The sequence below is a fragment of the Lissotriton vulgaris genome, chromosome 7 (assembly GCF_964263255.1).
Source record: "Lissotriton vulgaris chromosome 7, aLisVul1.2, whole genome shotgun sequence".
NCBI classification, from domain to species: domain Eukaryota; kingdom Metazoa; phylum Chordata; class Amphibia; order Caudata; family Salamandridae; genus Lissotriton; species Lissotriton vulgaris.
The window spans coordinates 1,773,840,602-1,773,863,134 of NC_141695.1; the positions used below are offsets into that span (position 1 = coordinate 1,773,840,602).

The 22,533-nt window shown below is 56.9% G+C and overlaps 1 protein-coding gene across 2 annotated transcripts in view; it reads right to left on the reverse strand.

Moving 5' to 3' along the window:
- The window catches only part of BCAM (basal cell adhesion molecule (Lutheran blood group)), a 261,260-nt gene that overhangs the window by 67,836 nt on the left and 170,891 nt on the right, over nucleotides 1–22,533 (reverse strand). For both annotated transcript variants that reach the window (XM_086933147.1, XM_086933146.1), the window contains exons 5-8: nucleotides 22,031–22,127; nucleotides 19,836–20,018; nucleotides 19,032–19,153; nucleotides 13,396–13,552 (exon numbers count right to left, since the gene is read on the reverse strand). In XM_086933147.1, the coding sequence (XP_086789273.1) occupies nucleotides 13,396–13,552; nucleotides 19,032–19,153; nucleotides 19,836–20,018; nucleotides 22,031–22,127 (559 nt within the window). The remainder of the gene's footprint in view (nucleotides 1–13,395; nucleotides 13,553–19,031; nucleotides 19,154–19,835; nucleotides 20,019–22,030; nucleotides 22,128–22,533) is intronic.

The window sequence follows — 22,533 nt, forward strand, 5'->3', positions numbered from 1 at the left end:
AAACATTTCGACTCGTCGTGGTCGGGGGACAAACAGGTATTGCACACTGGGTGCACATCCAAGTTCGAATACTTTGAATGACAAACGGGGCACCGCTTAAACGGGGTCCGTTCCACCGTCGATGTAGTCTTGGCCTGTGTTGTCGAGAGAATCTTCTTTCGACGCCGATCGAAGAACCGAAAGGGCCAGGCACCGAACGATACAATACCGACACTAGGAAGGCCTTTTGGCCTTAGGAATAGAAAGATTACAAGTTATTTAACTGGAGTTAAGATTAGACATCCGAACCCAATGGCGGAAAAAAACAATCTGGGGATGGAGAGGATGCCCATGCGCACTGTAGTTCAGGGGAGGAGCCACCTATCTCGTGATACTTCGAAGACTCTTCCAGGACAACAATGTGCAATCATCCGGACCCAACACTAGGCGGCGATCTATGCACAGATATGAATTCAGCAGCCCTCATGCCTCGAACACAGTAGATGTGATGCTCCCGCTGGATCCTTGGGATGCCTCACGTCAGGGCACTGAGGGAGCCAAGGGCGGCGTGCCGTCATAGAAACAGTAGATGTGATGCTCACGCTGGATCCTAGGGATGCCTCACGGCAGGGCACGGAGGGAGCCAAGGGCGGCGTGCCGTCATAGAAACAGATGTGATGCTCTCGCTGGATCCTTGGGATGCCTCACGCCAGGGCACTGAGGGAGCCAAGGACGGCGTGCCGTCATTGAAACAGTAGATGTGATGCTCACGCTGGATCCTAGGGATGCCTCGCGGCAGGGCACGGAGGGAGCCAAGGGCGGCGTGCCGTCATAGAAACAGTAGATGTGATGCTCCCGCTGGATCCTAGGGATGCCTCACGGCAGGGCACTGAGGGAGCCAAGGGCGGCGTGCCGTCATAGAAACAGTAGATGTGATGCTCCCGCTGGATCCTAGGGATGCCTCATGGCAGGGCACTGAGGGAGCCAAGGGCGGCGTGCCGTCATAGAAACAGTAGATGTGATGCTCCCGCTGGATCCTTGAGATGCCTCACGCCAGGGCACTGAGGGAGCCAAGGGCGGCGTGCCGTCATAGATACAGTAGATGTGATGCTCCCGCTGGATCCTTGAGATGCCTCACGCCAGGGCACTGAGGGAGCCAAGGGCGGCGTGCCGTCATAGAAACAGTAGATGTGATGCTCCCGCAGGACCCTTCGAATGCCTCACAGCAGGGGCACTGAGGGAGCCAAGGGCGGCGTGCCGTCATAGAAACAGTAGATGTGATGCTCCCACAGGACCCTTCGAATACCTCACAGCAGGGGCACTGAGGGAGCTAAGGGCGGCATGGCGCCATAGAAACAGTAGATGTGATGCTCCAGGACCCTTCGAATGTCTCATGGCAGGGAATTGAGGGAGCCACGGGCGGCGTGTCATGCCGCCATGGAAACAGTAGATGTGATGCTCCTGCAGGACCCTTCGAATGCCTCATAGCAGGGGACTGAAGGAGCGAAGGGCGGCGTGCCATGCCGCCATAGAAACAGTAGATGTGATGCTCCTGCCGGACCCTTCGAATGCCTCACGGCAGGGGTACTGAGGGTCTCAAGGGTGGCGTGCCACCATAGAAACAGTAGATGTGATGCTCCAGGACCCTTCGAATGCCTCATGGCAGGGGACTGAGGGAGCCACGGGCGGCGTGCCACCATAGAAACAGTAGATGCGATGCTCTCTCAGGACCCTTCGAATGCCTCACGGCAGGGCACTGAAGAAGCCAAGGGCGGCGTGCCGTGTTGCCACAGAAACAGTAGATGGGATGCTCCAGGACCCTTCGAATGCCTCATGGCAGGGGACTGAGGAAGCCAAGGGCGGCGTGCCGCCATAGAAAAAGTAGATGTGACGCTCCCGCCAGACCTTTGGATGCCTCATGGCACGGGCACTGAGGGAGCCCCGGGCGGGGAGCCATGGGCGGCGTGCCGCCATAGAAACAGTAGATGTGATGCTCCCGCCGGACCCTTCGGATGCCTCAAGGCAGAGGCACTGAGGTAGCCAAAAGCGGCGTACCGCCACAGAAACCGTAGATGTGATGCTTCCGCCGGACTCTTGGATGCCTCACGGCATAAGGAATGCAATTTGTTGGACGTGGGCAAGGAAGGGGGCGCAACTCGCCACCTGGAGGGGGGTTTACCCAAGGCATGAGCGTGCGCAGCGCCCAGGGCACCCCATCACATGTGATGGTCTCTTCCATTCATCCATGCACATTCATGAACACTGAGTGTCTGCCCTGACTGTACACCCATGACTGAAGGATAGCTGGGTGCCTTTTATGGGAGTCCTTGAAAAACACGAGCCCCCCCCCCCCCAATCTGCAGGTCACAGCGCTGGGCCCATGCGCCTGGGCACAAATCCTTCTGCATTGGCACGCTGGACACTTTCCTCTAGTTGAAAAGCCGCCCTTGCCTCTTGTCTCTGTAACCAGGCAGCACTCCCCGCCAACTCCTCACAAGGGAAGAGAAAGAACAACTCTCACGGCAACCAGTCCCAGTGACACAAGGAGATCAGGGCACAGGATCTGCGCCTGAGCAACCAAGGAGAAGAAAGGCAACAAACTCCTCACTCCCAAGTCTATCAGCATGGTGAGGATAAGAGGGCACTGGCCTCTAGTGGGCACTGGCCTCTAGTGGGCACAGTGGACACTGGCCTCTAGTGGGCACCAAGGGCACTGGCCTCTAGTGGGAACAGAGGGCACTGGCCTCTTGAATGACTCACTGCCCTGTCAGGCTCTTCACTCTGTTGATCTATGAGGGATGCCAAGGTCACCCTTGGGCACAGAGGGCTGTGGTCTCATATGGCCGAAGAGGGCTCTGGCCTCTTGTGGGCACGGAGGGCACTGGCCTCTAGTGGGCACAGGGGGCACTGGCCTCTAGTGGGCACAGGGGGCACTAGTCTCTAGTGGGCACAGGGGGCACTAGTCTCTAGTGGGCACAGGGGGCACTAGTCTCTAGTGGGCACAGAGGGCACTGGCTGCTAGTGGGCCCAGGGGACACTGACCTCTAGTGGGCACATGGGGCACAGGCCGCTAGTGGGCACAGGGGGCACTGGCCTCTAGTGGGTACAGGGGGCACTGGCCTCTAGTGGGCACAGAGGGCACTGGCCTCTAGTGGGCACAGGGGGCACTGGCCTCTAGTGGGCACAGGGGGCACTGGCCTCTAGTGGGCACAGAGGGCACTGGCCTCTAGTGGGCCCAGAGGGCAATGGCCTCTAGTGGGCCCAGAGGGCAATGGCCTCTAATGGGCACAGAGGGCACTGGCCTCTAGTGGGCCCAGAGGGCACTGGCCTCTAGTGGGCACAGGGGGCACTGGCCTCTAGTGGGCACAGGGGGCACTGGCCTCTAGTGGGCACAGGGGGCACTGGCCTCTAGTGGGCCCAGAGGGCACTGGCCTCTAGTGGGCCCAGAGGGCACTGGCCTCTTGTGGGCCCAGAGGGCACTGGCCTCTTGTGGGCCCAGAGGGCACTGGCCTCTTGTGGGCCCAGAGGGCAATGGCCTCTTGTGGGCACAGAGGGCAATGGCCTCTTGTGGGCACAGAGGGCACTGGCCTGTAATGGTCACAGAGGGCACTGGTCTCTAGTGTGCACAGAGGGCATTGACTTCTAGTGGGCACAGAGGGCACTGGCCTCTAGTGAGCACAGTGGGCTCTGGCCTCTAGTGGGCACAGAGCGCACTGGCCTTGTCTAGGACTCTTCACTCTGTTGTTCTATGAGGGATGCCAAGAGCACCCTTGGGCGCATAGGGCGCTGGCCTCTTGTGGGCACATAGGGCGCTGGCCTCGTCTGAGACTCTTCGTTCTGTTCCATAAGGACAAAATGAGAACGAATTACAAGTCAGCCGGACTGTCTTGTTCTGTTTCCTACAGGTACCCTAATATAGGCACGGGTAACATATGACCCTTTCACCTACATTTCTTCCTCTACACTACCCTGTAATAAGCCTTTTAGGATTGAACCTTTACCTGGTTCTAGTCCTGGGCGCAGGAGGCGGGTTTCCCTGAACAATGGAGTTCTATGACTCCATCTTTAGACTCACACAGTATGAATGAATATTCATAAGGGTTTTTGGAAACCAGGCTAGGGCTACACCCCCGTCTTGCCCATCTCTACGTACAAGGCTCAGCCCATACGTCATCCTCAAACCCAACAATGGCTAATACAAGAAACAAGAGACAAAGGAACCTTAGATAATTCCTGCATAAATATAGCACCTCTTGCTAATGTTAACTAGAGGGAACCAAGACTTCCCGGCCGACACACTGACCAGAGACACTGAGGCTCCTGCTTTCAGACGCTCCAGCTGACAGAGGTCTAAACACCACTTGTGGGGTGTCCAACACAAGACCAGGCCAGGGTCCCACACTCTCTTGATTCAGGTAATGGGGTTAGAGTAAACCTACAGGGATTCTTGGATTCAACCTACTCACATGCTAGGTACACTTAGGTACATCTAGATAGGCATCTTAGGAGTATGCACGCTTACTTTTATCATACATTTTATATCCATGTATGTGTTCATGACTATTGCAACTTCGTAGAAATGGACTATCCTTTTATATCCATAATACTGCTAATCATATATATCTGCTACTGTCTAACGGTTGTTGCAACACATACATTATATACACTAGAAAAACAACTGTGCAATAAATTCTTATTGTAACACACCCGACTGTTTCTTCTGTGTATCTCTGAGACAAACTAAGTGAGCACGAGGGACTGAGCGAAAGGCAGTACATTGTTTCCACGTTCCTGCAAGATCAGGGTTGTCATGTTCTAAGGTTGGCAGAAACTAATCTCTCACCGATAAGAGGAGGCACTACTGGCACTGTGAGCTATCTAATGCAAACAGGCTAACATACTCAGTGGGGATGCTCAGAGTTAGTCTACCACCAATCCTACAGTTTATGTTATCCAAACGTGCAGGTCCTGGATGGATACTATAGGAACTACACAATATGGCGACAGACGTTGGATGGGTACATATTTAACAGTAGAATCTGAGTAGTTCGGTCGTGCTATTCTCAGAGACCCCTTCTCACAAAAAAAACAGATGTCTGGGGTGGGTGGGTACGAACTCCGCCACAGCTGAGTAGGCAAAAGATCCTATTTATTGGCTGTTGGTTTATCCAGCTGGACAGGTCACAGAGTTCCTAAACAATTGAGCATAAAGCCTTATCTTAGCTCCCTTGAACAAAATTTTTCATTTCAAAATGACTGAGGGCGGAGGTCCCCCATTGGTGCCCCGACGCATCTCAATATGGGATGCAAGGTTGACCGGAATTCTAATTGCACCTAAATAGAGACGTACAATCGCCCTAAAACTATTAGGGAATGGTTTACCAGCCATGGGTGGTGTAGTAGCTTTTGTGATTGAGGCACACAAATCAAACATAACAGAGGTATTCTACTCGTGGGTTACATTCCCAGCAGAAAATGGCAGAACACACACATTTCACTCTTACACAGAGGGAGATGCACCACAGGAATATTGTCTGTTTGAAGACTTAGAGATTCCACTCACTTACCAGGAACACCAGTACTGGTTTAATGGCGCCCTACCCCACTTAAGAGGAGGAGTAAGACTTGGTCCGTTAGGAAGACCTGGAGCAGCATGGCTTATATTAGCAGGCTACACACCTCATCCTAACTTTGAAACAATGCCACACAGAGACTTACTCACTCAACACACAGAATTAATTAAGATCTACAGAAACATGACACAATTCGTCATGAGGACTTTCACAGTCCAATCAGCAGCATTTGCAACAAATGGAACTCAATCTCAGAGTACAACAACTAAAGTTACTCCACAAACATTACACGCAGTAATGGACAAAATGCTCACAAAATGCAAACAGATGTAATTCTGGGTAGCTCAGAAAATAACACAGTTAGAGGCAGTATTCCCGGATACTACTGCATTTGAAAAACACAGAATGCTAACAATTTTCTTGCCCCTGGGGATAACACCACAGTTAGAGGATTGTATCACTTGGGGTACAGTCTTTGCTGCCTCATTTACCAGTACTCATGGTATTCCTTCATTAGCAGTGATACCCGTTGTATTAAGACAAATACAGAAAGAGTACGGAGCAGAGCCTGCTCTGAACTTAGGAATAATGTTATTAAATAACTATGACCAGGTATCTGTCATAATACTAGCTAATATCAAAGGGGAAGTAGCTTCAGTGGCAATCTGCCAACGCCTAAGGGAGATCAGTCTGTTAGATCAACCACACAAACTACCCAAAAAAATTAAAACTGCATATGGAGAATTAGGGATAGACAGCTTGGATGGGAAAGCATTGGAACCACAACTGATGGGTAGTCCTGAGAAGGACACTTATAAGCAGACACCTACTTCTTCTAAAAAGAAGTGGGAAAATAAAAAACAACAAAAGTATACAGAGAAAAGATCTCAATCCCGAGGTAGAACTCCTCCACAGGAGCACGCTGAAAAGAGGTACAACCTTAGGAATAGGGATAACATTGGAAAACCTGACATGTATCCGGATACTCATACACGTTCCTCTCGTTCCTTTCAGTGTTCATTGAAAAACTCAGAAAGAGAAGGACGGTCAGAATACAAAGAAGAGGGTACAAAGTCTATAGACAAGCAACCAGCTCAAGACTATACTTCCAAAAAAGAATAAAAGCCAAAATCAAAACCTCAGTTTGAAAAGAAGAAGGTTGCAGGCCCAAAAATCAGACATGACCAGAATTCTGAAGACACAACTTCTGAACGGGGAATGGGCTCTGACGATGCTAGACAGTGCGGCAGAAGTAACAATAGCTCACCAGAACATGAAGTAATTTCTGCTGACAACAGAGTTGAATGATTACAGCACAGTGGAAACACCAGATAAAAGGGTGAGCGTCCCACATAAGTTACACAAGATTACACTCCAGATGGAGGGGGACAAGCCCCGGAAAAATAAAAGGTCTCTTTTGGAAGAAACTATCATCTGGTTATGACATTCTGTTAGCTGAACAAGATTGGCCGCCAGCATTCGTTATAAAGTGCCCAAGGGGAGAAAATATAAGTTTTCCATCTCTCTCCGACCTCGTTGCCGAACACCTTAAACACACATTTGCACGGCAGTAGCCCTAGATCCAGCATTACAGAAAAGTCATGCTGGATGGGATGAGAATTCAACCCACCATGTGATCTAGAGGATAGCTGTCACAGTACATATAAGGTGTAAGGCTCGTGTTCTAGTGGATAGCTGTCACGGTACATAAAAGGTGGACGGCTCGGTGTTCTATGTGACAGCGGCCCGAATATATAAGGTGGATTGCTCTGTGTTCTATGAGACAGCTGTCACAGTACATAAAAGGTGGACGGCTCGGTGTTCTAGGGGATAGCTGCCCAGTACATATGAGGAGGAAGGCTCTGTGTTCTATGGGACAGCTGTCAGTACATATAAGGTAGAAGGTGGAAGGTGGATGGCTCTGTGTTCTAGAGGATAGCTGCCCCCATACATATAAAGTGGAAGACTCGGTGGTCTAGAGGATACCTGAAACAGTACATATGAGGTGGACGGATCTGTGTCCTATGGGACAGCTGCCCCGTACATATATGGTGGAAGGCTCTGTGTTCTAGAGGACAGCTACCCCAGTACGTATAAGGTGGAAGGCTCTGAGGTCTAGAGGACAGCTGTCACAGTACAAATAAGGTGGATGGGTCTGTGTTCTATGTGAAAGCTGTCACAGTACATATAAGGTGAAAGGCTCTGTGTTCTATGGGACAGCTGTCACAGTGGAGAAGTGTGGCTCAATGGTTAGAGCGGCAGACCCTGATGCAGAAGTCTGGCCCGGGACCAGGGTTCAATATCCGCCTGGGCTGGTCTTGGGCTCAATTTCCTCGGACCTGATAATTCTCGCTTCGGTGCCTATTCCAATCATGGAGTCCCACTCTGCAACTCTGGGCAATAGCTTGCTTAATCTCCACAATGGCCCCAACACCGCTAGGATGCCTGGCTTCACCCTGGGGGTGCCCAGGAGTGGGCACTTCACAGGGAAAGGCCAGGAAGGGTTCCTCAGGGGTATTCGTACAAGCGCCGAGAGGCCTCCGGGTAGTCGTGCGCTCTACAAGTACCTCTACATTTACATTTACATTTACAGTACATATAAGGTGGATGGCTCTGTGTTCAAGAGGATAGCTGTCACAGTACATATAAGGTGGAAGGCTCTGAGGTCTAGAGGATAGTTGTCACTCTACATATAAGGTGGAAGGCTCTGTGTTCTATGGGACAGCTGTCACAGTACATATAAGGTGGAAGGCTCTGAGGTCTAGAGGATAGTTGTCACTCTACATATAAGGTGGATGGCTCTGTGTTCTAGAGGACAGCTGCCCCGTGCATATAAGGTGGATGGCTCTGTGTTCTAGAGGACAGCTGCCCCGTACATATAAGGTGGATGGCTCTGTGTTCTAGAGGACAGCTGCCCCGTACATATAAGGTGGATGGCTTTGTATTCTTGAGGACAGCTGTCACTCTACATATAAGGTGGAAGGCTCTGCGTTCTAGAAGATAGCTGTCACAGTACATAGAAGGTTGAAGGTGAAAGGCTCTGTGTTCTATGGGACAGCTGCCCCCGTACATATAAGGTGGATGGCTTTGTGTTTTATGGGACAGCTGTCACAGTACATATATGGTGGACAGCTCTGTGTTCTAGATAGCTGCCCCGTACATATAAGGTGGAATACTCTGTGTTCTAGAGGACAGTTGTCACAGTACATATAAGGTGGAAGGTTCTGTGTTCTAGAGGATACCTGCCCCGTACATATAAGGTGGATAGCTCTGTATTCTAGAGAACAGCTGCCCTCATACATATAAGGTGGAAGACTCGGTGGTCTAGAGGATAGCTGTCACAGTACATATAAGGTGGATGGCTCTGTGTTCTAGAGGACAGCTGCCCCTGTACATATAAGGTGGATGGCTTTGTATTCTAGAGGACAGCTGTCACAGTACATATAAGGTGAAAGACTCGGTGGTCTAGAGGACAGCTGTACTCGTACATATAAGGTGGAAGGCTCTGTGTTCTATGGGACAGCTGTCACAGTTCATATAAGGTGGAAGGCTCTGTGTTCTAGAGGACAGCTGCCCCTGTACATATAAGGTGGAAGACTCGGTGGTCTAGAGGGTAGCTGTGATCAGTGGATCCACTGCCAGAGGAGTGCTGCAATACAACAAATGCCTTGTACAACCAGTGGACCCTGCCAGCTGAGATGCCCAAGGATATACTCCTCAGAAGCTCTCTGGTCACTTCAACTATGGCTTTATTCCATCAATCTGTAGCAACTAGAAACTTCAAAAGAGCACTGAAAAGAAGGCAACGTAAACCACTCTTAAAATACCTGGTTCAGTCTCCTCAGACCCTACTCGTAACTGGCCATTAGTTAAAGTGTGTTAAACATGCATTCAAACAATGTCAACATGCATTGAAGAAAGTCTGCTGTCGGACTATCAAAGCCGTCCCGTGGTCGCGGCACTAACACATCACTCACTGCACCATGGGATGACTGTTAAACTATTGACTCTCATTGTGTGGTGGCCATTGTCCAGTTTGATCTTTCGTGGCCATGAAGTGATTCACTTCACCTGTCTGGCCTCTTAAACTGGAGACGATGTATATACACCGACCATTACAGATTAGGTTCAACCGCCCACATGGGCTAAAATTATAACCTTGCTGAACTCGATTACTCCTGTACAAAAACAAAGACCTCTATTTCACCTATCAAGGATCATGTACCTTCTGGGCAAAGTAATGTGAACAAAAGGTTTGAGAAATGTTTTTGTACGGAGTAAGCCCTGAAGAAGTCTCAGGAAAGGGACAAAACACATTGGCTACACTGGTGGGAATATTTTGTACATTGCCAATGCACAAGTTACTCACCTGTGGTAACAATATATCTGTAAGAAACATTAGTAGTGATGAACTCCTTAGCTTAGAATTACCCCCAGGCGCCAGACTGGATCTGAAAATGTTTCGTCAGCAGTACCCCCTTTGCTTCGGTAGGCGTCATCGTGTGGCTCCACCGCCGTCGTTGGTGTTGTTATTGCCGAGATGATGTTGCTGGAACTACTTAGACGCGCCCATGCGGCTGACGTCAGTTCTGTACAGACCAAGAATGCAGAGCTGTTGGACAGGCCCCAGAAGGCGGCTCGCTCCCTCCCCGCATGACAGAGCCCGGACACCGGCACTCCAGAAGCCACCCCCAGAAGTAACCCGTAACCCGTCCCACACGGGACACCTGGCCCGAACATCTCCGTAACACCGGCCTGGGCCTCCACCGACACCATCGCCCGGGCCCAGCCGCCATCTTGGACCATGCACCACGAGGCCGCGTGGCCTCAACTCGACCCTAACCCTGGGCCTGGCCAGGCCCCGACAGCCCGGCACCACCATCCACCCGGGAGGTGAGCGGACCACTTGGCAGGTCAATGGGAGAGAGGAGTTTCGATGGCTCTCCCCCTCCAGGTGCCGATCGCCCCCAGCTCCCCCGGGTGCTGGCTCCACCCCCCTGCTGGGTGTCTGGACTCCCTCATCCCGGACCTCCCGACCTCCAAGTGCGAGGGTCCGGACATCAAAGGGCACCAGCCCTATAACTGGGGCAGCTCCAGAGCAGGAAGGCAGTTGTATCCTGGAGTCGAGAGACACCGTGAAGAACTCATCCTTGACGGACTGCTGGCGCTGCCGCAGCCCTGCCTTATGAACTGTCGTCCTGCCTGCTGGCGCTGCCACAGCCTTCTGCAACCTTCATCCTCGTCGGGACCTGCTGGCGCTGCCGCGGACCGTTGTAACTACCACCTTTGTCAGGACCTGCTGGCGCTGCCGCGGACCGTTGCTACCTACGATCATCACAGGACCTGCTGGCGCTGCCGCGGCCCGTCCTCCTAGAACGCCGAGCTCGAGGATTGCGAGCTAACCATCTTTTCACCGCATCTACCAGATTGGTAACAAGACTGTCCCGCTACCCCCTTTCCCATCCAAGAGACTAGAATCGAGGGGACCCCTGAGTGCGGACCTCCTTGTACCATTCTACCGTACTACAAGATTGCTTATAAAGAACGTTAAACCTTATCTTTGTGTGGTGTCTATCTGTGGGGGGGAAGTTACTTGTCTGTACGATCGCTGGAGACGGCTCTCCCCGGAGACCTCTCCCCTTCTCCTCGGCCGACCCTCCAGGTCCCGTCTAACAAGAGCCATGCGAGAAACTGACCACTGGTGCCTTGAAACTAGGGCCCTGAAAGGGATTACCTTAACCCTAAAAATCAGTTTGCAGAACCGGGAGGACGGGTGAGGCAGTAAGGAATCGATCACTACTAATGTTTCTTACAGATATATCAATACCGAAAGTGAGTAACCTGTGCATCTGAAAGAAACACGTAGTGATAGATTCCTTACCTTAGAATAGATACCCCAGCAATACCAACCCCGGTGGTGGGTCTGCAAACCAAGATCACACCAGAAAGTCCAGGTGAACGGCCAAAGAAACTGTCTCTCCGGACTTGGCTGTCCAGGCAGTAATGCTTGTTAAACGTGTGCAGCAAGTCCCACCTAGCTGCCTGACAGATATCATGCAAGGCAGTAGTGGCTGCAGTCGCCCTGGTAGAATGGGCGTGCAGCCCCACCGGAGGCTCCTTTTTAGCCAAAGAATAACAAGCCTTTATGCACAGAACGACCCTCTGAGAGATGGTCCGCTTGTGCATGGCCCGACCTTTCTTGGCGCCCACATAACCAACAATGGGCTGGTCATCCACCCGGAACTGTTGTGTGCAGTTCAGATAGAAAGAGAGCCCATGTTTTGGGTCCAGACGGTGGAGCCGCTCTTCCTCTCTAGAAGGAGGTGGAGGCGGAAAGAAGGTGGGCAAGGTGATGGACTGCCTGATGTGAAAGGCAGTGACAACCTTTGGCAGAAAAGAAGGAGTTCTTAGAACAACTTTGTGCAGATGGACAGAGAGAAAAGGAGGTTTAGAAGAAAGAAGAAAGAGCCTGGAGCTCCGTCACTCTTCTGGCAGAGGTCAAAGCTACCAGGAAAGCGGTCTGTAAAGTAAGAAGACAAAGATGACAGTTATGAAGTGGCTCAAAGGGAGCACACATCAAATATGTCAGAACGAGGTTCAAGTCCCACTGAGGCATCACAAAAGGAACAGGAGGGAAAAGAGGAGTTACGCCTTTTAAGAATCTATTTACAACAGGGGACTTGAAAAGGGAAGGCTGATCTGGAAGCCTCAGAAAGGCTGAAATGGCCGAGAGATAGCCCTAGATAGTGCCCAGAGCAGAGCCAAAGAAAGGAGGAATACAAGGACCTCTGAAAGAGGGCAGAAAGGGGATCCACAGCCTTTGCTGTGCACCATGCCACAAATTTGTTACACCTGCAGGTGTATACCGTCTTAGTGGAGGTACGCCTGGCTGCCAAGATAACATTACAGACATCAGGGGCAGGTCGAAAGACATTAACTGCCGCCGCTCAATCGTCTGTCCCCTGCTGCTGCACACACCAACCACACGCCAACCACACTAACCACACGCTAACCATGCGTAAACCACAGGCCAAACACAGGCCAACCACAGGCCAACCACACACCAACCACGTGCCAAACATACATCTATGACATAGCAACCACACTAACTATACACCATCCACACTAACCATGCACCAACCACACCTCAACCGCACGGAAACCACACACCAATCACATGCCGACCACACACCAAACACACTAACCGCACTAACCACACACGAAGCACACACCAACTGCACTAACCACACAATAACCACACCTCAACCACATGGAAAACACATACCTAGCACACACCAATCACATGCCAACCACATGCTAACCACACTAACCACACGCCAACTGCACTAACTGCGCTAACCACGCACTAGCCACACCTCAACCACATGAAAACCACACACCAACCACACACAAACCACAAACTAACCACATGCCAACCACACGCCAACCACACACATACACCACACACATACTAACCACACACACATACTAACCACACACCAACCACACACCAACGACACACCAACGACACACCAATGACACACCAATCACATGCCAACCATGCAACAACCAAACACCAACCACACACTAACAACACACACACACACACCACAGGCCAACCACACGCCAACCACACACACTCACCACACACACACACACTCACCATACCCTTCAACACCCAGGGACTGATAGGAACACAGCGCCTCGCAGCCTTGCCTGGCGATGGAGATACACACCACACACTGCAGCAGCAGGACTGAGGCTCTCGTGTGAATAGGGCCTTTCAGTGGTGCACACACCCACTCGTGCACAAGGGGGCGCTCTCTCCTACCCCCACACTTACAGCTCACGGTCAGGACCAGGTCCCGGGTCAGGGTGATGTCGGAGGGGCTGTCGAAGTCCATGGCCTGGCAGCGGAAGGAGCCCCCCTGGGAGCGCGTGACCTTCTCCAGAACAAGGACACTCTCCGTGCTCGACTGGATCTCCTGCTCAGAGCCCCCCTGCAAGGACAGACAGACAGACGTGAGGAGAAGGAGCAAGTAACGACAGGGAGGGCGAAGGGTAGGGGGCAAACAAGGGAGGGGCATAAAGGCAAGCTGGGGAGGGGGAGAAAAAGAGGAAGGGGGAGATGGAGAAGGAGGGGTAAGAGGACGAGGGACAGACAGAGGAGGAGAGGGAGAAGGAAGCAGGGGATGGTGCAGCGGGTGGCAGGGACGGTGCAGCGGGAAGCAGGGACGGTGCAGCAGGGATGGTGCAGCAGGGAGCAGGGACAGTGCAGCAGGGAGCAGGGACAGTGCAGCAGGGAGCAGGGATGGTGCAGCGGGGAGCAGGGGATGGTACAGCGGGGAGCAGGGGATGGTACAGCGGGGAGCAGGGGATGGTACAGCGGGGAGCAGGGGATGGTACAGCGGGGAGCAGGGGATGGTACAGCGGGGAGCAGGGGATGGTACAGCGGGGAGCAGGGGATGGTGCAGCAGGGGATGGTGGAGCAGGGGATGGTGGAGCAGGGGATGGTGCAGCAGGGAGCAGGGGATGGTGCAGCAGGGAGCAGGGGATGGTGCAGCAGGGAGCAGGGGATGGTGCAGCAAGGAGCAGGAATGGTGCAGCGGGGAGCAGGGACGGTGCAGCAGGGAGCAGGGATGGTGCAGCAGGGAGCAGGGGATGGTGCAGCAGGGAGCAGGGATGGTAGAGCAGGGACGGTGCAGCGGGGAGCAGGGACGGTGCAGCAGGGAGCAGGGACGGCGCAGCAGGGGAGCAGGGGATGGTGCAGCAGGGAGCAGGGATGGTGCAGCAGGGATGGTCAGCAGGGAGCAGGGATGGTGCAGCGGGGAGCAGGGATGGTACAGCAGGGAGAAGGGGATGGTGCTGCAGGGGATGGTGCTGCAGGGAGCAGGGATGGTGCTGCAGGGAGCAGGGATGGTACAGCAGGGAGCAGGGGATGGTGCTGCAGGGAGCAGGGGATGGTGCTGCAGGGAGCAGGGGATGGTGCTGCAGGGAGCAGGGGATGGTGCAGCATGGAGCAGGGATGGTGCAGCGGGGAGCAGGGATGGTGCAGCGGGGAGCAGGGATGGTGCAGCAGGGAGCAGGGATGGTGCAGCAGGGAGCAAGGGATGGTGCAGCAGGGAGCAAGGGATGGTGCAGCAGGGAGCAAGGGATGGTGCAGCAGGGAGCAAGGGATGGTGCAGCAGGGATGGTGCAGCAGGGAGCAGGGATGGTGCAGCGGGGAGCAGGGATGGTGGAGCAGGGATGGTGCAGCAGGGAGCAGGGGACGGTGCTGCTAGGAGCAGGGATGGTGCAGCAGGGAGCAGGGATGGTACTGCAGGGATGATGCAGCAGGGAGCAGGGATGGCACTGCAGGGAGCAGGGGATGGTGCAGCAGGGATGGTGCTGCAGGGAGAAGGGGGGGGTGCTGCAGGGAGCAGGGATGGTACTACAGGGAGCAGATGTGGTACTGCAGGGAGCAGGGGATGGTACTGCAGGGAGCAGGGGATGGTGCAGCAGGGAGCAGGGGATGGTGCAGCAGGGAGCAGGGGATGGTGCAGCATGGAGCAGGGATGGTGCAGCAGGGAGCAGGGATGGTGCAGCAGGGAGCAGGGATGGTGCAGCAGGGAGCAGGGGATGGTGCAGCAGGGAGCAGGGGATGGTGCAGCAGGGAGCAGGGGATGGTGCAGCAGGGAGCAGGGATGGTGCAGCAGGGAGCAGGGATGGTGCAGCAGGGAGCATGGATGGTGCTGCAGGGAGCAGGGGATGGTGCTGCAGGGAGCAGGGGATGGTGCTGCAGGGAGCAGGGGATGGTGCTGCAGGGAGCAGGGAATGGTGCTGCAGGGAGCAGGGATGGTGCAGCAGGGAGCAGATGTGGTGCTGCAGGGAGCAGGGACGCATTGCTGCAGGGAGCAGGAATGGTGCTGCAGGGAGCAGGAATGGTGCTGCAGGGAGCAGGGATGGTGCAGCAGGGAGCAGGGATGGTGCAGCAGGGAGCAGGGATGGTGCATCAGGGAGCAGGGATGGTGCAGCAGGGAGCAGGGGAGGGAGCAGGGATGATGCAGCAGGGAGCAGGGATGGTACTGCAGGGAGCAGGGATGGTGCTGCAGGGATGGTGGAGCAGGGAGCAGGGACGGTGCTGCGGGGAGCAGGGACGGTGCTGCGGGGAGCAGGGGATGGTGCAGCAGGGAGCAGGGGATGGTGCAGCAGGGAGCAGGGACGCATTGCTGCAGGGAGCAGGGACGCGGTGCTGCAGGGAGCAGGGACGGTGCTGCAGGGAGCAGGGACGGTGCTGCAGGGAGCAGGGACAGTGCTGCAGGGAGCAGGGACAGTGCAGCAGGGAGCAGGGACGGTGCTGCGGGGAGCAGGGACTGTGCTGCGGGGAGCAGGGATGGTGCTGCAGCGAGCAGGGGGTGGAGCTGCAGGGACGGTGCTGCAGGGAGCAGGGATGATGCAGCAGGGAGCAGGGATGGTACTGCAGGGAGCAGGGGATGGTACTGCAGGGAGCAGGAATGGTGCTGCAGGGAGCAGGAATGGTGCTGCAGGGAGCAGGGATGGTGCTGCAGGGAGCAGGGATGGTGCTGCAGGGAGCAGGGATGGTGCTGCAGGGAGCAGGGATGGTGCTGCAGGGAGCAGGGATGGTGCAGCAGGGAGCAGGGATGGTGCAGCAGGGATGGTGCAGCAGGGAGCAGGGGAGGGAGCAGGGGAGGGAGCAGGGGATGGTGCAGCAGGGATGGGGCAGTGGGGAGCAGGTGATGCTGCTGCAGGGAGCAGGGACGGTGCTGCAGGGAGCAGGGACGGTGCTGCAGGGAGCAGGGACGGTGCTACAGGGAGCAGGGACGCATTGCTGCAGGGAGCAGGGACGCGGTGCTACAGGGAGCAGGGACGGTGCTGCAGGGAGCAGGGACAGTGCAGCAGGGAGCAGGGACGGTGCTGCAGGGAGCAGGGGACGGTGCAGCAGGGAGCAGGGATGGTGCTGCAGGGAGCAGGGATGGGGCAGCGGAGAGCTGGTGATGCTGCTGCAGAGAGCAGGGATGGTGCTGCAGGGAGCAGGGATGGTGCTGCAGGGAGCAGGGATGGTGCTGCAGGGAGCAGGGACGGTGCTGCAGGGAGCAGGGACGGTGCTGCAGGGAGCAGGGACGGTGCTGCAGGGAGAAGGGACGGTGCTGCAGGGAGCAGGGACGATGCTGCCAGGAGGAGGGATGGGGCAGCGGAGAGCAGGTGATGCTGCTGCAGGGAGCAGGGATGGTGCTGCAGGGAGCAGGGATGGTGCAGCAGGGAGCAGGGACTGTGCTGCATGGAGCAGGGATGGTGCTGCAGGGAGCAGGGATGGTGCTGCAGGGAGCAGGGATGGTGCTGCAGGGAGCAGGGATGGTGCTGCAGGGAGCAGGGATGGTGCAGCAGGGATGGTGGAGCAGGGGATGGTGGAGCAGGGGATGGTGGAGCAGGGGATGGTGCAGCAGGGAGCAGGGATGGTGCAGCAGGGAGCAGGGATGGTGCAGCAGGGAGCAGGGATGGTGCAGCAGGGAGCAGGGATGGTGCAGCGGCGAGCGGGGGATGGTGCAGCAGGGAGCAGGGGATGGTGAAGCAGGGAGCAGGGGATGGTGCAGCAGGGATGGTGGAGCAGGGGATGGTGGAGCAGGGGATGGTGCAGCAGGGAGCAGGGGTGGTGCTGCAGGGAGCAGGGGTGGTGCTGCAGGGAGCAGAGATGGTGCAGCAGGGATGGTGGAGCAGGGGATGGTGCAGCTGGGAGCAGGGATGGTGCAGCGGCGAGCGGGGGATGGTGCAGCAGGGAGCAGGGGATGGTGAAGCAGGGAGCAGGGGATGGTGAAGCAGGGAGCAGGGGATGGTGAAGCAGGGAGCAGGGATGGGGCAGCGGAGAGCAGGTGATGCTGCTGCAGGGAGCAGGGATGGTGCAGCAGGGAGCAGGGATGGTGCAGCAGGGAGCAGGGACGGTGCTGCAGGGAGCAGGGACGGTGCTGCAGGGAGCAGGGACGGTGCTGCAGGGAGCAGGGACGGTGCTGCAGGGAGCAGGGACGGTGCTGTAGGGAGCAGGGACGGTGCTGCAGGGAGCAGGGACTGTGCTGCAGGGAGCAGGGACGGTGCTGCAGGGAGCAGGGACGATGCTACAGGGAGCAGGGACGATGCTACAGGGAGCAGGGACGGTGCTGCAGGGAGCAGGGATGGTGCTGCAGAGAGCAGGGACGGTGCTGCAGAGAGCAGGGACGGTGCAGCAGGGAGCAGGGATGGTGCTGCAGGGAGCAGGGATGGTGCTGCAGGGAGTAGGGATGGTGCTGCATGGAGCAGGGATGGGGCAGCGGAGAGCAGGTGATGCTGCTGCAGGGAGCAGGGATGGTGCTGCAGGGAGCAGGGACGGTGCTGCAGGGAGCAGGGACGGTGCTGCAGGGAGCAGGGACGGTGCTGCAGGGAGCAGGGATGGTGCTGCAGGGAGCAGGAACGCATTGCTGCAGGGACGGTGCTGCAGGGACGGTGCTGCAGGGAGCAGGGACGGTGCTGCAGGGAGCAGGGACGGTTCAGCAGGGAGCAGGGATGGTGGAGCAGGGGGTGGTGCAGCAGGGAGCAGGGGTGGTGCTGCAGGGAGCAGGGGTGGTGCTGCAGGGAGCAGGGATGGTGGAGCAGGGATGGTGCAGCAGGGATGGTGGAGCAGGGGATGGTGCAGCGGGGAGCAGGGATGGTGCAGCGGGGAGCGGGGGATGGTGCAGCGGGGAGCGGGGGATGGTGCAGCGGGGAGCGGGGGATGGTGCAGCGGGGAGCGGGGGATGGTGCAGCGGGGAGCGGGGGATGGTGCAGCGGGGAGCAGGGGATGGTGCTGCGGGGAGCAGGGGATGGTGCAGCAGGGAGCAGGGATGGTGCTGCAGGGAGCAGGGATGGTGCAGCGGGGAGCGGGTGATGGTGCAGCGGGGAGCGGGGGATGGTGCAGCGGGGAGCAGGGGATGGTGCAGCGGGGAGCAGGGGATGGTGCAGCGGGGAGCAGGGGATGGTGCAGCGGGGAGCAGGGGATGGTGCAGCGGGGAGCAGGGGATGGGGCAGGGAATGGTGGAGCAGGGGATGGTGCAGCAGGGAGCAGGGAATGTTGCAGCAGGGATGGTGCAGCAGGGAGCAGGGGATGGTGCAGCAGGGATGGTGCAGCAGGGAGCGGGGGGACAGATACACGCAGAAGAGGGGGTTCAGGGGGACAGATACACGCAGAAGAGGAGGTTCAGGGGGGGGCGGATACACAGAAGAGAAGGTTCAGGGGCAGATACACGCTGCAGAGTAGGTTCAGGGGGGCAGATACACACAGAAGAGGGTGTTTAGGGGGTCAGATACACGTGGAAGAGGAGGTTCAGGGGGCAGATACACGCAGAAGAGGAGGTTCAGGGGGGCAGATACACAGGGAGAGGAGGTTCGGGGGGCAGATACACAGGGAAGAGGGGGGTTCAGGGGGGCAGATACACACTAAAGAGGAGGTTTAGGGGGGGCAGCGAGGACACGCACCAGTATCCGGAAGAAGCTGTACTCTGGGGGCGGGAAGCCATCTGCCGTACACTTTAGCATCACAGTGTCGCCCTCCTTGACGGGCCCGGAGACCACCTCAAACTTCACGTTCTCTGTGTAATCTGAAAGAAAGAAAGCCCAGACGGGGGTTGGACTGACAGCTGGACAGCAAAGCACAGAATACTGAGAGGATGGGGGGCAAGCCTCAAAACTGCATCACGGGGGGGCAGCAGAGCACAGAAGACGGAGGATGGGAGGGCAGGACAAGCCTAGAAAGTGCATCATGAAAGGAGGTGGGGAGGCGGCACAGCACAGAAGACTTGGAACTGCCCGGCCGGGTCCTCCCTGGACTGGAAACAAGCATCATGGGACCGGTTGGGGGGCATCGCCCCTCCCCAGCCAGGCTAGCTTGAATCCAGTGGCATGGAGAGCACAAGAATGGAGAAGAGTCACATGCAGGGGGAGATTACGCAACTTGCAGCAAAAGAGAAGGAGTGCATGCTGGGAAACTGGAGGCATGCCGGGTCTGATGGCTCAGTGGACGAATGCACCCACTGCAGGGGCCTGTGTTCGACCTCATGGTCACAGGTTTTAATCCCGGCGGGTCCACTCAGCCTTTCATCCTTCTGAGGTGGATAGAATGAGTACCACTGAGTCGAGTAACAATAAACCGCTGCTATTCAGCCCCAGGAGGCCCTTGGGTGAGCATGCGCTTTACGAATACACGTTATACCTGCAGAGGTACAGGGCGCGCACTCGCGGGGAGGGGTCCCGGCGCAGTCCAAGCGCGTGAACGAGACTCACAGTGCAGGGTCAGGTTGAACTTCTCGGACATGAGGCTCTCCGTCCTGCCCTTCGGCATCAGGTACCGCACCATGCAGTAGAAGTGGGAGTCCTTGTCTGCTTTGGTGGGCCGCAGATACAGGGTGCTGGAGACAGAGTGCAGGCCGGACGCTTCCTTCACCGTGCGGGACACCATGTACATGTCTGCAAGGAAACAAGAGGATGAGAGTGAGGGTGAGGTGAAAGGAGGAGATGGAGGACACAGGGGGTGTGTGCACTCATGGGTGAAAGGAGGAGCTGGAGGACACAAGGGGTGTGTGCGCTCATGGGTGAGAGGAGGAGCTGGAGGACACAGGGGGTGCATGCACTCATGGGTAAGAGGAGGAGCTGGGTGACACAGGAGGTGTGTGCACTCATGGGTGAGAAGAGGAGCTGGAGGACACAAGGGGTGTGTGCGCTGATGGGTGAGAGGAGGAGCTGGAGGACACAGGGGGTGCATGCACTCATGGGTGAGAGGAGGAGCTGGAGGACACAAGGGGTGTGTGCGCTCATGGGTGAAAGGAGGAGCTGAAGGACACAAGGGATGTGTGCGCTCATGGGTGAAAGGAGGAGCTGCAGGACACAGGGGGTGCATGCACTCATGGTTGAGATGAGGAGCTGGAGGACACAGGAGGTGTGTGCGCTCATGGGTGAGTGGAGGAGCTGGGTGACACAGGAGGTGTGTGCCCTCATGGGTTAGAGGAGGAGCCTGAGGACACGGGGTACGTGCACTCATGGGTGAGAGGAGGAGCTGGAGGACACGGGGTACGTGCACTCATGGGTGAGAGGAGGAGCTGGAGCACACAGGACGTTCCAGGGTGGGCAGAGGAGACTGTCCCAGGGTGGGCAGAGGCGGCTATCCCAGGGTGGGCAGAGGAGACTGTCCCAGGGTGGGCAGGAGAGACTGTCCCAGGGTGGGCAGGAGAGACTGTCCCAGGGTGGGCAGGAGAGACTGTCCCAGGGTGGGCAGGAGAGACTGTCCCAGGGTGGGAAGATGAGACTGTCCCAGGGAGGTCAGAGGAGGCTGTCCCAGGGTGGGGGAGACTGTCCCAGGGTGGGCAGGGGAGACTGTCCCAGGGTGGGCAGGGGAGACTGTCCCAGGGTGGGCAGGGGAGACTGTCCCAGGGTGGGAAGAGGAGACTGTCCCAGGGTGGGCAGAGGAGACTGTCCCAGAGTGGGCAGAGGAGACTGTCCCAGGGTGGGCAGAGGAGACTGTCCCAGGGTGGGCAGAGGAGACTGTCCCAGGGTGGGCAGGGGAGACTGTCCCAGGGTGGGCAGGGGAGACTGTCCCAGGGTAGGCAGGGGAGACTGTCCCAGGGTGGGCAGAGGAGACTGTCCCAGGGTGGGCAGAGGAGACTGTCCCTAGGTGGGCAGGGGAGACTGTCCCAGTGTGGGCAGGTGAGACCGTCCCAGTGTGGGCAGGTGAGACCGTCCCAGAGGCCACTGTCCCAGTGTGGACAGAGGAGACTGTACCAGGGTGGGCAGATGCCACTGTCCCAGGGTGGGCAGGGGAGACTGTCCCAGTGTGGGCAGGGGAGACCGTCCCAGGGTGGGCAGAGGAGACTGTCCCAGGGTGGGCAGAGGCCACTGTCCCAGGGTGGGCAGAGGAGACTGTCCCAGGGTGGGCAGAGGCCACTGTCCCAGTGTGGACAGAGGAGACTGTCCCAGGGTGGGCAGAGGCCACTGTCCCAGGGTGGGCAGAGGAGACTGTCTCAGAGTGGGCAGGGGAGACTGTCCCAGGGTGGGCAGAGGCCACTGTCCCAGGGTGGGCGGGGGAGACTGTCCCAGGGTGGGCAGAGGCCACAGTCCCAGTGTGGGCAGGGGAGTCTGTCTCAGGGTGGGCAGGGGAGACTGTCCCAGGGTGGGCAGAGGCCACAGTCCCAGTGTGGGCAGAGGCCACTGTCCCATGGTGGGCAGAGGCCACTGTCTCAGGGTGGGCAGGGGAGACTGTCCCAGGGTGGGCAGGGGAGACTGTCCCAGGGTGGGAAGAGGAGACTGTCCCAGGGTGGGCAGAGGAGACTGTCCCAGGGTGGGCAGAGGCCACAGTCCCAGGGTGGGCAGGGGAGACTGTCCCAGGGTGGGTGGGGGAGACTGTCCCAGGGTGGGCAGGGGACACTCCCAGGGTGGGCAGAGGAGATTGTCCCAGGGTGGGCAGAGCAGGGCCCAGCAGCACTCACCGTCATTCCGCTCGGCCAGGGGGGGCAGGGCGGCGCCATCTTTGTACCACGTGATGGTCGGGGCAGGGTTCCCATTCCTGCTGGTGCAGGTGGCGATCTGCAAACAGAAAACAAGTCAGAGTCACACAGAGACACCCTGTGTGGAGCAGAGGGGGGGCTTTGGGGGGGTTCGCAGGGGTTAGAGTAGGCTAGCCACACACCAGCCTGAGCCACACCCCGAAGTACAGGGCTCTTAGGAGGACGAAAGGACACACATATTTCAATACAAACAACTCAGAGGAGTGTAAGGCTCCTCAAGGGGGGAGGGCAGACCTGGGTGGGCTTCTTCTCTCTGCTCCTTCCAGGATTCCTTTGATGACTGAAAACATGTCCCCTCGACGACGCCACTATAGCAGACAGATGGACATTCAGCGAGGCACAGGTAGGCACCCGGTGACCGTGGCGTCCTGAGAGACCCTCTGTGTTGCACCGAAGCAGAGCGCCTACATTGAGATGCGTTGCGT